At 48.3% G+C, this 16,751-nt stretch overlaps 1 protein-coding gene across 3 annotated transcripts in view; it reads left to right on the top strand.

Moving 5' to 3' along the window:
• Nucleotides 1-16,344, top strand: part of SLC8A3 (solute carrier family 8 member A3) — a 135,673-nt gene extending 119,329 nt beyond the window's left edge. The window contains exons 3-7 of one of the 3 annotated variants that reach the window (XM_034642889.1): nt 104-207; nt 9,088-9,212; nt 9,751-9,850; nt 11,521-11,793; nt 14,121-16,344. In XM_034642889.1, coding sequence (XP_034498780.1) covers nt 104-207; nt 9,088-9,212; nt 9,751-9,850; nt 11,521-11,793; nt 14,121-14,497 — 979 coding nt within the window. In that variant the 3' untranslated portion in view covers nt 14,498-16,344. Of the gene's footprint in view, nt 1-103; nt 208-5,100; nt 5,119-9,087; nt 9,213-9,750; nt 9,851-11,517; nt 11,794-14,120 lie in introns of all 3 variants that reach the window. The other 2 variants (XM_002917034.3, XM_011222069.3) reach the window with 2 other exon arrangements.
• Nucleotides 16,345-16,751: the final 407 nt, after the last annotated feature.

Genomic DNA, 16,751 nt, shown 5'->3' with positions numbered 1-16,751 from the left:
CATGCGCCAGGAGTGATGGGGAATGATTTTAAAGGCTGTGCTCCGAATGACCAACCGATCTACCGACCCAGTCGACACACTCTCTCTCTTGTCGTCCCTACAGGAAAACCATAAGGGTTAAAATAGTAGATGAGGAGGAATACGAAAGGCAAGAGAATTTCTTCATTGTCCTTGGTGAACCGAAATGGATGGAACGTGGAATATCAGGTGTGAGATTCTTTAAAAAAACAAACAAAATAAAACAACAACAACAAAAAGAAAGAAAAAAAAATTAAACTGAAAAGCACCAGCAACCAAAAGCAACCCTGTTTTTTCTCCCCCCATTTTCTTCCCTTTTCCTTTTTCCTCTTTTTGACCGACGGACTTTTTTATTCTTTTCCCTCCTGTATTCTCGCTCTCACCCTGTTTCGGTGTCATCTCTGCCTCCTTAGCCTTAGCTGATTCCCCAGTCCTCCTCTCCCACCTTCCGGACAGCGTTGCAGCCTCAACTCCTCATTACCCTACTGAGTAACTTCCTTCTACCTTGTGCTCCAATGATCCGATCACCACCGTCCCCTGCACTCTCCCCCGCAGCCCCCACATGTACATGGAACCTGCAAATGTGGAAACTCCTTGGTGGGTGGGGAGGAGAAGAAAACGAAAGGAATGTGATGCCATGCATGTCTGTGCCCCTTCCCTGCCTTCTTCCCCTCCCACCCCTCACCATCGAGCCTGGATTGAATGGGGGAAGGGTCTGGGATGGGGGCTGGGGCCCATGCTGCAATGATGCTTATACAGTTTTCTGCTGCATTCCCCAACCTTCCTTGAGTGCTTGGCAGGTTATTCGCTTGCAGAGTGGTTCATGGTCCCCTCTGCCCTTCATGGAGGTAAGTGTTTTATCTGACTATTTCACAGTTGGGGAGACCATGGTATGAAAAGGTATACCAAATGTCAGAGGCCGCAGCTTCTGAGGCCTCTCTGAGACAGAGCTGGCTTCTGAGGTTGTCATATGACCTGGAGTCCTGAAGTATTCTTCCTCTCCTTGACACCCAGCCCATCTCATTCTACCTTTATTCCTAGCCCAAGATAAAGAACTTTGTTCAGGCTGCTTTAGGACCATGCAATCCCTAAAGCAGAAAATTGGGAATCTGCAAAAAGAAGCAAATAATTCCAGGTATGGGCATCTCCCCAGCCAGAGAGCCCTGGAAAAGGACTGACATTGGGAAGGCCCAGAGTATTGACTTATGCGTTTTCCAATAGGAGAAGGGCCTCTAAATGGTGTAGTTGGTGTTGATCCCTGAGAAACAACACAGTTCACAGAAGCCTGCCTTTGCTTGACATCTGCAAATAGGTGTATCACCCAGATCCCAAGATAACCCTCTTCCCACACCAGAGGAGTGGCCTCATCTCCTCCCTTCCTCAAGACATGCATCTTGGAATACCTGCTAGGGTTCCATTCCTAAGGGACTGATTATGTTGCAACCAAGGAAGATGTAAGGAAAGATTTCTTCCCTTGAAGAAAAATGATTGGAAACCACTACAACAGTGTTGGAGGAATATATGTGGGAATGGAAAAGGGTGCTCTTGGGAAATACCAAGAGGACATTCACACTCCCCTTCAGGAGAGATATGCTTCTGGGAGCCTCATGGAGGATGGAACAGTGAGACCCAATTGTTTGTCAAAAAAGGGTGATTATTCTCTACAACTATTTCACATTCACATGACAAAGAGCAGCAAAAAGCCTTTCATTCAAGGACAGATCTAAGAGATTCAGCAACTATACTCCTAAAGGCTTATCGACAGGTATGATTGATCAGTTCTTACTGTCTTCTGGGGACTCTCTCTGCAGATCTGACCAGTTCTGTGTCCACCCAGGTCTGGACATGCCCAGTGTTCTAGAAGCAAAAGCCCTCTCCATCTTCCATTACTCATCTTCTCCTTGCCACCTGATAGGATGTCGCCATGAGCCTGACTGCCGGAGTGCGGGGGGGAAATCTCTAGTTCCATTGTTTAGATTGTGTTTCTGCCAATGCTGCAGTTACTACCACTGAGAATATTCTCAGAAGTTGCCTCAACACCTGCCCTCCTTCATTCCCACCTCCCTTGTGCATTTAATCCACCTACCTCTTCGTGATCGGTCGGTTGCCGCAGACACCTAAGGCCATCGTAAACTATCTTTATCAATTTCCATCGTCTCATAGCAAATGAAACCAGCACAAAAGATCATTCAGGGTAGCTGGAAAGAAGGTGGTGGCTCCAGACAAGAAGAATGGGTTAAAAGTCCATCCATGACTTTATTCCACCAGTAAAGAGGCCTCTCTTTTCTTTTCTGTCTCCCCAATAAACCCTGATCAACAGCAGGACAGGGAGTGACCTAAGATACACCTTGTGCCCTTCAAGAGACTTGGCCAAATGCAAATGCCTTTGGCTATTCCCCATTTGAGGACCTCCCCCCCCTTTTTTTTTTGCCCTGGACTCTTTGTCCAAGGAGACGTCAGCAAAGTCCTAGTGGAGCCTAGTCCTGGGGAGTGAGTAGGTGAGAAGGCAAGAATCCTCCAGGTCTTCCCAGTGACCAAGATACCAAGATGGAAGGTCCCCATAGGAAATATGTGCATTTTCTGACCTCCTGGTCTATTGTCTATTTTCAGTTTCTTCACATCTTCTCATATTTTGGCATTAGACCATAAGGTGAAAGGTCATACAACTGGATTGTCGAGACTCAGAATCAAATGAAAACCCAGCCTGATTTTCAGAATTCCCTGCTGTTCTCAGAGGGAGAAGCAGTACAGAGAAAGCTTTTCATTATCACTGCTGCATGGGAGAGTCTTAGGCATTCAGAGCAGCATAGACTTTGCATGGTCAAATGACAATTGCGTTACCCAAAAAAAAAAAAAAAAAAGACTGTATTTGAAATAGCAGAATCTATTCTTGGCAAACAAAACAGACTTTAGAGGTGAGATTAAACGCTGCGGATAAGCTAGAGGAGGGAAAAGGGAGGATGAATAGGAAACATGGTTGCCCTGGTGTAGAGTAAGTGCCGGCGTCCGAAAGTAGACATCTGAGGGCAGCGCCGAGCATCATGGTCAAGGCTGTTGGGCCTGGATGCTGGGAGCCTCACGTGGAAAGGAAAGCACTCTCCCCCAGTCATAGGGCCTGTCTGTGCCCCCTCTTACCACATCAATGGGCTCGCCCTGACAAGCTCCCAGATGCTTCCAATTACTCACAGAGCTATGCTATTTCCTGCATGTCCCTGGGGTGTCTGAGCAGGGATAAATGATGCTCACCTGACCCTGGGGATCAATACAGGGGAAAGTTCAGCTGCAGATTCTCTCATCAGCAGCAGCAGGAAAAACACCCTGGAGGTATTATGTCACTCAGAATTGGCCTATCTGGATCTCGCTGACCCATCTATAACTGCTAAGAGGAAAGTCTCAAATTCATGTAGACAATGACCAGAGAATGATACAATTCCAGCTGACTGCAAGCCCTCCCATTGTGATAGAGATGATCCTGGGGTTGGGAGGGACTTCTGAGTGAAAACCAGGGCAGCAGGGACCTTTTTGGAAGAGCTACCCCTTGTCTGGCCTAGCTGGGTTCACTGATGTGTTTGGGTTTCTGGTTTCCCCTCTAGCTTGGGGGCCAGGAAGGGCTCTGCTTTCCCGCAGATCCATAGAAGGAGCAGAATGAACACGTTCTCTTCCTGTCTGTCTATCTATCTATCTATCTATCTATCTACCTATCTATCTATCTCCATGTGGCAAGGAGATTCACTCAATTACCCCTTGGAATTCCATATGGGAGAAACCAGAAAAAGTCAACTGCTGTTTGCTCTGCTTATATGCCATAAAAATTCTCAATCCACACGTGTCTTCAGTGGTTGTGACTCTGAGATGATGGATCACTGGCCCGAGTTGCATTCCTAGAGATTTTCAGAAGAAACAATTCACAGACCCCACCCCCAGTCCTTCCTCAGCACCGTCAGTCACCAGCTGTACCAGGAGTATGTGGTGGGATGTTCCCAGACTTTTATTTGACAAGAGCCAGGGAGTACAGGGCTGTGCTGAGACACCATTGAGAGGAAAATGTGGTATGTCACAAGAATTTTTTAGCATAAGTACAGATCGGGGGCTAAGGATGCCCCGTGTTAAGTATGTCTAACTCAGCTTCCCAGTCCACCCTGATTATTTGTCACCTCCCATCTACAAAAAGCTTTCTGTATGACCGTTTCTCTGGTCCAGAATACCTGGGCCCTATTTAGCCTGTCCTTTCTGGAACAAAAACACCACCATCCAGAGACACAGCACCACAGGATCTCTACAAAATACAATTGCCAACATAGGAGGCAAAAAACGAAATCTCTGCTGAACACCTACTAGTTGGAGGGACTTGCTCAGCACAGGTAGTACAAAGGGGTATTCCCCGAACCTCCAGGCTGTATCTATAAACAGATAAACCATTCAAAGAAAACATTTTGCAGAAATTAACCTTGTCATGAGGTCCTTCTTTGAGGGGAACTCAAAGTTCTGGCCAACGTGTTAGCCAGGAAGCTATTTGTGCCAAGAAAGTGTTCTGGGCACTGGGAAGCTAAGCGCGATCTGGTTATAAGGTTAGGGATTGAAGACACAGGACCGTTCTATTCGTGTAGGCCACTGCTCAGGATCCTGAACTCCTATTCAAGACCCAGCGTCATATTCCTCACTGATAAGCCAGCTACATTATACAGTTTTCATGGTCACTGGATCCTCCTTCCTTTACAGAATGGATACAATAACCTGATTTCTTAGAAGATCACGAATGACCAACTCTGTCTCTGCTCCACTCACATGGATTCCCCACCCTCATTCCTTTTCCCCTAGCCCCCAGAGCTGTAGGAAGGGTGTGGGGAAAGTCCGGCTGCAGGGCTGCGGTGCTCAGCAGTCCCTCCAGTGGCTTATACCTCTTGCTGCGCTGCGCATGCTCCAAATGCTGCCTCTTGCATGTGGCTGCAGAGCTCTCACCCTCTCAGCTCACTGCTTTCCTTATCCTACTGCAGCCACAAAGCCTCGGGATACTTTCAAGATGGGACCTTAATGCTCTTTCCTTTTCTTTCTTCCCCTTGTCTGGTATCCATTTGCAAACAGCGCTCCTGTTGTCTCCAGGTAAGAGGTGTCTTGCCCCCTCTTTTCTACTTCTCGCCAGTGCCATTATTTAGTTTAAGATCAATGTCCTTTGGTTTATTTAATAGGAACTGCGGGCTCAAGCTAACCTGACAAGTTCTTCTAAGGACTGAGAGGTTTATTTCCCCACTTGAAGTAATTGTGAGGAAGTAGACAATTCTTTGAGCATCACTACTGTCAGCGGATGTGGGTGAAGGCAGAGCCTGTCCTCTCTTGGACCAGGAAGAGAGTTGAAACTTACCAAACAGACAGTGGTTCATAGACTTCTCTTGAGTCTTAATTCAACTGTCATCTCATGTTGTAGGTAGGGCAAGAGAGGGTGAGAGTCAGAGCTGAATCTCCTAATGGGATCCTGATGGGATTTGAAAGAAAATATGTTCATCTTGAGGGAACCAGGGGAAAATAATCAGGAGCTGCTGTGAGAACATGAAAAGCAATTTTGAAAGAATCTGGAATTTTACTGATCCTGGAGATCTTCCATCTCATTACAGCCGAGACCTAAATTGCTAGAACTTTGGTTCATTTGTCATTGACCCTTGAAGTCACATGTGCCATGAACACGAAGAAGGATTAGGATATTATGGGTGGTGGGGACAATTATCTGGCTGAAAATAGAAATTTTGGAGAATTTATTTTGGACATATTCTCATGCAGAATCTAGGTTCTGTTGTAGGATGTACGCCTTCTCTGAATGTATGCTTGCATCAGTGGAATGAGATCATAGACAACATCCCACTTTGTGAGCAGAGAGGAAAGCATTTCCAGCATATCAGCAATACCCTAACTCTTGGTGCAGGCAGAGTGAGCTATACAAGATGTCTCAATATAAGTTAAAATAACACTTTAAATTCGTCAGCTCTTCGAACATATAAAAAAAATTTAAGAGCATTCAAGAGACAAAACATCTTACAGAATTCACTGGTATTCAAAATTACATATAGGCTGCACCCTGGTTTTGAGAAGGGGCAATATATATATTAAGGACATTGACCTCCTTGAAGCCTTTAAACAATAACAGCAATAAAAATAGGTAACCACCTACATTTTTTCTTTCTGAAAAAAAAATGACTCCAGCTTCCTTGGCCATTTGTTTCCTCTTTATGCCAACAGGATAAGAACTACCTCTGGCCCCGTTTATTCCACTATTCTCCCAGGGTATTGATGACATAGCATTGGGAATTCCTTCTCAACTTCACTTACCTTCTTGCCTGAGAAGGTATTTGGGCTTCTTTGTTCCAATCTTGCTTCTACCCACCCCCACCACCAACCACACACATATACACACAACAAAGATTGTGATTTAATTTAGGCTTTCTCGTACTTTTAACATACGTGCAAAAATACCAATAGAAGCTAAAATAGGAAAAGAAGGTATCATTTTCTAGATCTTTCAGCCTGTAAACTTTTCATTTAGGAACCCATGGTTGGACTTAAAATTCACTGGAAATCTCAAATTCTTGTTTGAATTTTCCTGGGTGGACAGGCAAACATGATTAACAATGCCTGGTGGTGAAAGACGGAGAGTAACTATGTTCATTCTGAGATACACTACCAAGTTCAGGGACCCGGGAGTGAGAGCACCAGCTGCATTGTCCCATTTCTTTCTGAGGTTACCTGCAGAGCATTACAGCAATCTATTCTTGTCTGGCCTGGCAAGCTCTTTGTTCCTCCAATATTTGCTTGATCTTTCATCCTATTCATATTCTCTCTCTTTCTCTCTCTCTCCCCACCCTCCCCCTTTTCTGAGCTCCGAGAGTTTGTTCAGTCAGTCCAAATATAAAAATCACCTATCATTTATTCTCTTCACTTGAAATTCTGAGGAGTTACATAAACAAGCTATCACAATCATGGTCTTTTAGACTTGAGACTTTTCACTCTCTCAAGGAATTAATTTCAATGTAAAGGAATGATCATTACAAAAATAGAAAAAGGCAGGAATTACTACCAAACCAAGACACTGAATCAGAGTTGATTTAAAGGCCTGTGATCACTTAACCAATATATATGGAGTACCTCTGTGGGGCTGTGGGAGATCCAAAGATAGAGGACTGGTATTTGTCAAAGAGATTTTTCCAAAAAGCTAGATGGAAAAACCGACTGTCACCACAGGGGTGGACAGGTCAGTAGGCAGATCAATATCCTGCCAGATGGATATAGTGCCAGACTGATAGCTAGACAAGGGGTTAGGCAGGTACATTTATATGTCACTGGAGAGCTCATTATATTGGTATAAAGTTCTTGTGGCACATGTAAAGTATGACATGGGGGCATCAGGAAGGGAGGAGTAGGATAATACTGTCACTGCTAGGATAGCCATTGTGATATTGTGCAAAACCTACAAGTAGAGGGAAAAAGTAACCTTGCTTTTAAGGAATCTATAAGTCTTTTTCTGAAGGCTTTTTCTCAGAGTGGCTTGCAGTCTGGCTTCTAGGATCACTGACATCATAGCCAGAACCCTAGGTGTACCCAGATTTACCTTAATAATTAAAGAATAAAAGACTCAGAATCAATGGATTAAATAAAGTTAGGCTGCTAGAGGGTGTCTGCTTACTTAGAAATAGACAGGACATTGATCCTTGAGAAATAATTTCTTCTGAAAGCCGTCACCAACACTAGCGGGAGGACAGCACCACGGACAGCTCCCAAACATTTTGGGATTGCCTTCTGTGTTTGGTGCCAGAAGCACTGAATGAAACAGCCAGCTAAGGAATCCTCCACATACTTTCTTACCATCTTCATTCAGGACAACTAAGAAAATCCTTATATAAAACAGCATCTCTGGTAACTTAGACTCTTGGCTTATCGTCTTTCCAGTGAATTCCTTTCCTTGCAACTTCAAGAGCTCGAGTCTCACCCATCCCTACGCTTCACTGGTTCCCAAGTTAGACAGAAAAGAAGACCTCCTTGGCCTCTGACCCAGTTTGTCCTTGAGATTATCCAAGGACTAAAGGATTCCCATAGGACGTTCACTGTGTGGATTGAAAGCAATTAAGGAACTGAATAAAAGAATTAATTGCATGTAAGAATGTGGACTTGGAAGAAAAGATGTTTAAATGATCTCTGAAAGAAACAGGCTGCCAAGAGCAATTTTCTAATCAAAGGGGAATAAAAAGATTCAATCTCTATTTCACTCTAATCCAGAAAACATGCCTTCGTGGTGAAGTGGTCTTAAAATGGACTCACCAGCTGAAGTGGAAAAAGTTTCCCACCATTCAACATGAGAAGGGACCTCTGGTAAATGAGCCAAGATGCTGAGGGACACAGGGAATGCCTCAAAAAAAAGTAAAGGAAGAGCTTCATTTTGGTTTTGATTGAAAGAGTATATCTGTTCCAGAAGAAATGTGCCTGGTTCCTACAGAACTCCTAGGGATCTTTCATTGGAAAATCAGGAAACCTTTCAGGAAATCTTCCAAGTCTCTCGCTGTGAGGCTAACGTTCACTTGTGTGGGGTGTAGATATTCCTCCTTTTTCCTCTGTAAAGGGCACAGTCCCAGCGGTGTTGGAAACAGATGTTAACAGGAACCAAGAAATATACCCTTTGGATTAACATGTGGTTCTGACCTCCACAAACTTTGATGTCAAGCAGTTGAACAATCAGGCCCAAGAATTCAAAATTGTTAGACGCTTTTGTTCCCAACCCTCCAATATCTCACCAGATGACTTGGGGACTTCACTAGGTGCTATTTCTTAGAAGGTCTTTGGGTCAGGTTGCTCACCCAGTTATCAAATGGAAATAGGAATGCTTATCACAGGACTGCAGGGAACCCTCTCATGGTCTGATGGTCATAAAACGTTCAGCACATTGTAGAAAGGGATACTAAAAAGTGCCTGAAGTCCCTGCTCTTGAGAGGAGTTTCCTTTGTGCCCATTGCCCATGCCTAATGCTCTGAGCTCTAGACTCCTAGGGAGTGGTGAATGTGCTAAAGCTAGTCTGATTCTGTTTTGTTGCAGAGGTGACAGACAGGAAGCTGACTGTGGAGGAAGAGGAGGCCAAGAGGATAGCAGAAATGGGAAAGCCAGTACTGGGCGAACACCCCAAACTAGAGGTCATCATTGAAGAGTCCTTTGAGTTCAAGGTCAGGCCATAAGTGAGATCTAATTGACTAATAGAGTAATGCGGTGGGAGGTTGAAGTGTTGTTCCAATTTCACCACTGAATATGTGAAGTTGAAACCGAACAAATCACTTACTCACTCAGTGTCAGTTTCCCCATTTGTAACATGGAACGAATAGTACTGGCTATTTAGGGCCTAGGAATATTAGAAGGAAACATAACAAATGGAATAAATGGGCTATGAAGCCCCTGTATGTCTTATCACTAGTGTTTAACTGTATTTTAAAAACAGAGATTCTAAAATTTACTACTCTGGGGCAAGGCTTATTGGCATCATTACTGTTATGCTCTATTGTATTGCTCTAAGTTCCAATATTCACCATCACAACCAAAGAAAAGGGAAATAGACTGACCCAGAAGATATCATCCAAGGCCATTACTCCCAGACCCATGTGGCTACGCCTGGAAAGCAAGACATCTTTTATTCCCTTGAAGTGCCAGACTCCTCAACAGTTCTGAGCATTCTAACCTCATGATTCCAAGTTTTTATCTCCCTGACAGAATACGGTGGACAAACTGATCAAGAAGACAAACCTGGCCATGGTTGTGGGGACCCATTCCTGGAGGGACCAGTTCATGGAGGCCATCACTGTCAGTGCAGGTAAGAGGGTCTCAAGATGGACACCGGCCTTGCTGAGAGAAGCAGGCAACACCAGAGAAGGGAGAACACAGCCCCATCAGCAGCTACCAATTTCTGGGAAGTCCTCTGTGTCCCAGCTCTAGTCCTTGCAGTTGGCCTGTTGTACCAGGTCACTTTGGAGAAGAATCATGGGGTCCCTAGAAGAGCGTGACTATCACCAGTTTCAAATCCTGCCTCTGCTGGGTGACCTGGGACAAGTTGCCCTCCCTCCACCTTGATTTCCTCATTCAAGAAGGGAACAATTTTGACCTTTCTCAGCAAAGCAGAATGGTGGAGTCCAGTGCCATTAAACTCATTAAATTCTGGTTTCCATCATTCCTTCCTCTCATTATTTTGGGCCTCCTTTTCTGTAAACTGGGGGACTGTTCTGATTAGACACGTGGGGGTCCAGAGTTTGTAAATTCTCCACATCGGCACTGACAAACCTCTACCCTGGATGATTCCAGACATCTCCTTGGCCATTCACTGACAGGCTCCCTCAGTGGTGGCCCACAGCACAGCCAGGGCCCCAGACGAGGTCTCTCCACCACCGCCCATAGTGCCTTCTGGCACCACGGAGACCACCTCATACTGCCCAGCTCCACTGGCCTCTTCTGTTTTTATGAGGCTTTGTTGTCATAGCAACCCACAGGGTCACATCCCCAAGGCCCCAGAGCCAGAGCAGAAGTACCACCAGGAAGAGAGGCTGGCCTCGGCTGCTGCTGCCCCACGGCTCACGTTGCCTGCCTCAGATCCCCCCAAACCCTCATCTGAGGACCTTACTTTGCCCCTAAGGGGACAATAAACAGATTATAGGCCACATCATCGAACCCCCTCCTTTCTCAAACAAGGGAACTGAGGCTCAGAAATAAAAGGGGATTTACCCCAGCTTACAGATCCTCCTCCCGGCAAAGCTGCAACGGGAGCTCAAGCGTCCTAACTCCGGCTCTGTAAAACCCCGGCTTCCACTGATCAGGTTAAACATCATGGAGTTTGCCCTGGACAAGCTGCCAGCGGCCTCAGCATGTCCTCTCCTCCCAGACTGCTGAATGGGCAACTCGGGCCCCCATTTCCTGCCAAGACAATGGGGCCCAGCCCTGCTCTGTCCCATGGGTTAGGGTGGGAGGATGGCGCTGGCTCTCTGGTATGCCCATATGATCTGGAATGACAGCCGCCCCTCTGGGGACGGATAGCGACCAGAACCACGAGGTTATCGCAGCAGGCATGTCAGGAAAATTAGGGAGGCACTCCGCCGGTGTCCAGGGAGAGCAGACACTCAGCTGATTTCACTTTTCTTCGCCCAGGCAAACCAGGGCAGGCTGCTCCCCCCTCCTCCCTTCTTCATTGCCTTGTACCTCCTGTGGTCTCCCCCTGTCCTCTCTCTTTCTCCCTTCTCTCCCTATTCCCCTGTCTTCTCCCTCCCACCCTCCCAGGTGCCCTGCATTCACATTGACCAGTGGGGCACCCCACTCAGTTCCCCTTTCCCCACTGTTTTCCGGCGCCCATGCCCTGGCCCACCCCTCTGCTCAGGAGAGAGCTGGAGTCTCGTGCCAGCTGAGAATGCTTGCCATGTGGGTTGACTTGACTTTTCCGTGAATGGGGATCTGACCTCACTGCCCTTCCCTGGCCCTGTTTTATCTTGTCTGCAGCAGGGGACGAGGATGAGGATGAGTCAGGGGAGGAGAGGCTGCCATCCTGCTTTGACTATGTCATGCACTTTCTGACGGTCTTCTGGAAGGTGCTGTTTGCCTGCGTGCCCCCCACAGAGTACTGCCATGGCTGGGCCTGCTTCGTTGTGTCCATTCTGATCATTGGCATGCTTACAGCCATAATCGGGGACCTGGCCTCCCACTTCGGCTGCACCATTGGCCTCAAGGACTCAGTCACGGCTGTCGTTTTTGTGGCATTTGGCACCTCTGTGCCAGGTAAGAGTGAGGGGTGCTTGGGTTTGCAAAGAGGTTATTACCAGGTCCAAGTGACCCCTCCACTTTGCCTCAGTATCTTCCTTACTATCTCAGATCTGAGCTTAACAGAGCCTCTGCCCCCAAGGAGCCCAAAAGTCAAAGGTGTTAATGATAATATTACTAACATTTCTTGAACACTTTTGATGTGTCTGGCACTGTGGATAAACTTTACACGTTTTCCCTCTGTAATGCTCACCAAAGCCCTATGTAATCGGGATCGTCATTATCCCCACGTGACAAATGAGGAACTGAGGCCCACAGAGCTAAGTCAGCTGCCCATGTGAGTGGCCCACTTTCTTAACCCCCACACGCTCTGAAAGCCACAGACAGTGTCATTCAAAGACTACAGGTACTGTTCTCCTCCCACTTTCCTCTGCTGAGACTAAAGATTAGCCCACTTGAGTATGTCACAGTAGAAATGTTCACAAGCATTCTTGGCTTCCTCACTTAGAAGGACACCTGTGAGTACAAACTGTCTCCTGGCGGGACAGGAGAGGAAGCTTAGTGAGCTCTTGTCCTTTCATATGATGAATTACCTACTCTTTTCTTATAAACACCCAAAGACGAACAGGAGCAGGCATGAATTTATTCATTCCTTAGACAAATATGTACTGAGCCCGATGCAGTCTCGTACTAGCTACTGAGGCTGTCACGGGAGGCGGGCAGGCACGCTCCCCGCTCGGAGTGGAGCGCAGCAGCTGGTGGCAGAAACTGCACTCAACTCCTGTAATTGAAATCATCTCCGTAAATTCGACAAGAGAGCAGAGGTGCCGTGTAAGCATAGAGCAGGGGCACCTGGGCTGGGTCGTGGATGGCTCGCAGAAGAGGCTAATATAAGCTGGGCTGGAATGACAAGCAGCAGTTAGCAGGCTAAGGGCTGTGTTAGCTCAGGCTCCCGACTGAGTTCAGCTGGGTGTCCGGGACGTCTGAACCCGAACTCCTGCCAGGGAGCCTCCCCGCAGCCACAGCAAAGAAGAGAGAACATCGTCCGCCAAGAGGATTAGGCCGAATCCCATCAGACAGGACTCCGCTGGCTGGACCCAGGGAAACCCTTCCTGGACTAAGAGAATAAATCCCTCTGGAGGGTAACTGAAGTGACAGGACACTCGAGGAAATCCTCGCCCCCAAACCCCAGCACAGAGCAGTGGGATTATTTGTCCATTAGTGATGCCGGAGGCTTGGCTCTCACCGGAAATGTGTCAGGGGGTAGGAAATGAGACAGATGATCCATGGAAGGCTTTGTGGAGGCGATACCCTGTGATTTCGGGTCTCCAGGCCTCAAGGGACTGGAACTATCAGGGGAAGGGGCAGAACTATCACAGGGGAAAAGGAACACACGTGGGAAGAAATTGCAGAGGATCAGAGGCGGAAAAGCAAGGTCAGAGGCAAGAAAAGGCAAGAGGTTTTCTCTGGGAGATCTGAGAAAATTGGCAACAAGGAGGCGAGCCAGGACAAGGAGGGAGTTTGGGACACTTCCAAGTCCTTGCAGTTGGTGCAGGGAGCAGCTGGCAGCATTAGGGGCTTGAGAAAGGTTACACGGTCATGCACTGTGCTGATTTCATGGCTTTGCCCTAAAATCTTTGGGGTGATGATATGCAAAGGGCCCTTCCACGAGGACTTTAGGGCCAAATGTCTTGTTAACTGCCCATGTGGTCTTGGGTAGAATCCTTGACCCTTCTTTTCCTTACCTGTGAAATCAAAGGGTGGCTAGACGTCCCTGACAGTCCTTCCAATGCCTACAATCCATGCCAACATCTAAAGTCAAACAGCTTGCAGGGCCCTGTGCCCCAAATACTAACTACAGAGGCAGAGCCCTGTCTTCCTTGAGTCCGTACCTCCTGGTTCCCTGGCGTGTCCTCTGTCCCCATAAATCCACCCCCTAACACAATGCCGAGTCTGGGGGCGTTGTGCCATGACTGTTATGTGAGCTAATACCCCGCGTGATGGTTACAATCAGGCATCTACCCTCAGCAGCTTCCCAGGATGCCAAGGTTCCCTGGGCCAACTCCCCTTCCTGAAAAAAATCATCTAAAGGGAACAGCAAACCCACTGCGTAAATATCAGGACCCGCAGGCCCTTATTCAGACCCCAGCGGCTGAGGAACCTGAAGCTCAGAGAAGTGAGGTGACCTGTCCAAGGCCACGCAGCCTGTTAGTGGCAGAGCCTTGCGTCTCCTTCCTGAGCTCGGCCTGGGGCACCAGCTGCCCTTTCGGACACACCAAAAGGGGGGGAGGGGGTCCTCCGCGTGTCAGGTTCCCTCCAGCGCCCACCGTCTCTCCCTTTTGCAGACATGTTCGCCAGCAAAGCCGCCGCCATCCAGGATATGTACTCGGATGCCTCCATCGGCAACGTCACGGGCAGCAACGCCATCAACGTCTTCCTGGGCATCGGCCTGGCCTGGTCCGTGGCCGCCATCTACTGGGCCCTGCAGGGACAGGAGTTCTACGTGTCCGCCGGCACGCTGGCCTTCTCGGTCACCCTCTTCACCATCTTCGCGTTCGTGTGCATCAGCGTGCTCCTGTACCGCCGGCGGCCGCACCTGGGCGGGGAGCTGGGCGGCCCTCGCGGCTGCAAGCTGGCCACCACGTGGCTCTTCGTGAGCCTGTGGCTCCTGTACATCCTCTTCGCCACGCTGGAGGCCTACTGCTACATCAAGGGCTTCTGAGCCGCGGGGCGGGGCCTCCTGCTGCACCAGGGGCTTCGGAGCCGCGGGGCGGGGCCTCCTGCTGCACCAGGGGCTTCTGAGCCGCGGGGCGGGGCCTCCTGCTGCATCAGGGGCTTCTGAGCCGCGGGGCTGGGCACCGCAGCGCACGCCTCGGACTTCTCCTAAGAGAAGGGCACTTGGCCACCGGGACCTCGCCGGGGGGAGCAGCCCACAGAGGCGGCGTCAGGGCTGGAGCCCCAGGAACCTCACCGACCTAGGCTCCCCGCCCCCCGCAGTGGGACTGAAAGGGCAGAGTCTTAACCAATCAGAGTGGAGGCAACTCCCACTTTGCAAAATATTTAATTCAATACAAAACAACAACAGCAACTAATCCACCTCCACCCCGTCTTCCCACCCGTGTCCCTGACCCACGGCAGAAGCCAGACCCTTCCACCGCCTTCTGGATTATTCCTTTGCTGCTTCTCCTTCCCTGGGGCCAGGGCTTCCGCTGTCCGCCGGTGCGGCACGTCCCCACTCTATCCTGCAGCTGGCGAGGGTGGAAGTGAGTCCTATCCACACACACCCCTGCCCCAGGCCGCTTTCCAGTTCTCCTTCCGTAGCCATTACTGCGCTAGCTTTCCCATGAGGTGTCACTCATTGTTCGTTTCGTCTTTTCTTTCTGAAGTCAGTAACGAAGGTGCTGTGAAGGAACTCACGGTGGGAGCGGACAGGGACAGGTAGAGGCGAGGATGCTCAGCCGCACCCTCTCCCCCTCTCCCTGGGTAACAGCTGTCTCTTGGCTCCAGCGCCGTCAGCCACCCCCCTTCCCCCCCCCCCCGCTTTTCTTCTCAGTGGGAGAGGGACGGCGTTTGGGTGGAAGTGAGTGTGCACACCCACGTGGCGCTCTGAAGAACGGGGCTGGGGCTGGGGCGGGAGGAGCTTTATATGCTTATGTCCAAATCCAGTTTAAAACAAAAAGTCATGGTTCCCTCCCCTGCCCTTTCCAATTTCTTCTGTCCGTCTGGCTGTGGCCGTATCTATACGTTTATCCTTCTGCAGGAAGACCCACCCCATGGGAGACAGGGGACAGAAATAGGAATGGTAGGTGATGACAAAGGCATAGATGGCTTCTTGAGTATCTTTGGCTTCCAATCTGAGGCCGAGAAGAGCTGTCCACATCGTGAGATCTTTAAGGGGAAAGATTATATTTAAAATGTCAGTGCTCTGGGGAAATTTCAGCTTCACTACCCCCTCTCTGTCTAATGTGCCACTCCAGAAGAGGTCTGACTGTATTTCTAGAGGTAATGCAACAACTGAGAGGTTGATAAGAAAACCAGGGGCTCCTTCCACCTCTCCTGGACCCTCAGGTCACGTTTGAAAGCATTTTCACAAAACAGGAACTAGAATTTCTCATCCCTCCCACATTCCTGCTTGTTTTCAAACCTCATGAAGCTCTTTTTCCAGCCTGTGGGCTATTTCTTGCCCCAGTAAAGAGGAATCTTAGTTGCTATCACCCCACAGAGCCTGGGTTTATAGAAAAAGAGATTGCTGTGGCCTACAGACCTTTTCCCAACAAATTTGGAAAGGACCTGGCTTTAAAACACACATGCTTGTGCGTGCGCGCACACACAAACACACGTATGAAATCATCACAAAACTGCCCACAGATCTTTAGGCTTTCCGCATTGACATAAATACATTTTTTAAGGGAAAAAAGAGAAATTAAAAAACACCTGTTTAATTTTAAACACATTTTTTTAAGAAAAAAATAAACTAAAAAAGAAACAGTGCTCATGTCATAAGCTATGTTGACAGTTGCCAGTGGAAATGTTGGGTTGGTTTAAAAAAAAAATAAAAGCTCTACTTAATATCTCTCTAAATACAGCTTGCTTCTTCCATGTTTCTTCAGGAAAAGGTCCGGGGGCCAGCTGGGGTTTCTCCCGGAGCAGATGCCGTTAGGTGGAAGTGTTGTCTCCTATTTGTATCTCTGTCTGCATCTGCAATCCCTCGATGCCAGTGTTCCAGACCTAGTATTTTTAAAGCAAAAAAAATACTTCAGGGAAATGCCACCTGTCAACAGCTGGACGTTGGGATGCTGGAGGACAGAAGCAACAGAGCTGTGGTGATTAAGGGCATGAGCCTTTTGTATCAGAAAGGCACGGTGGGGCGGGAGTCCAGCCAGGCAAACAGGGCCCTGTGTTTATTAGCGATAGGCACATTCGTTCATTCGTTGACTCATCGTTCATTCGTTGACTCATCGTTCATGCAACAAGTG

Source organism: Ailuropoda melanoleuca, chromosome 14 (assembly GCF_002007445.2).
Source record: "Ailuropoda melanoleuca isolate Jingjing chromosome 14, ASM200744v2, whole genome shotgun sequence".
In the NCBI taxonomy this organism is placed as follows: domain Eukaryota; kingdom Metazoa; phylum Chordata; class Mammalia; order Carnivora; family Ursidae; genus Ailuropoda; species Ailuropoda melanoleuca.
This window is presented reverse-complemented; position numbering and strand designations above follow the sequence as displayed.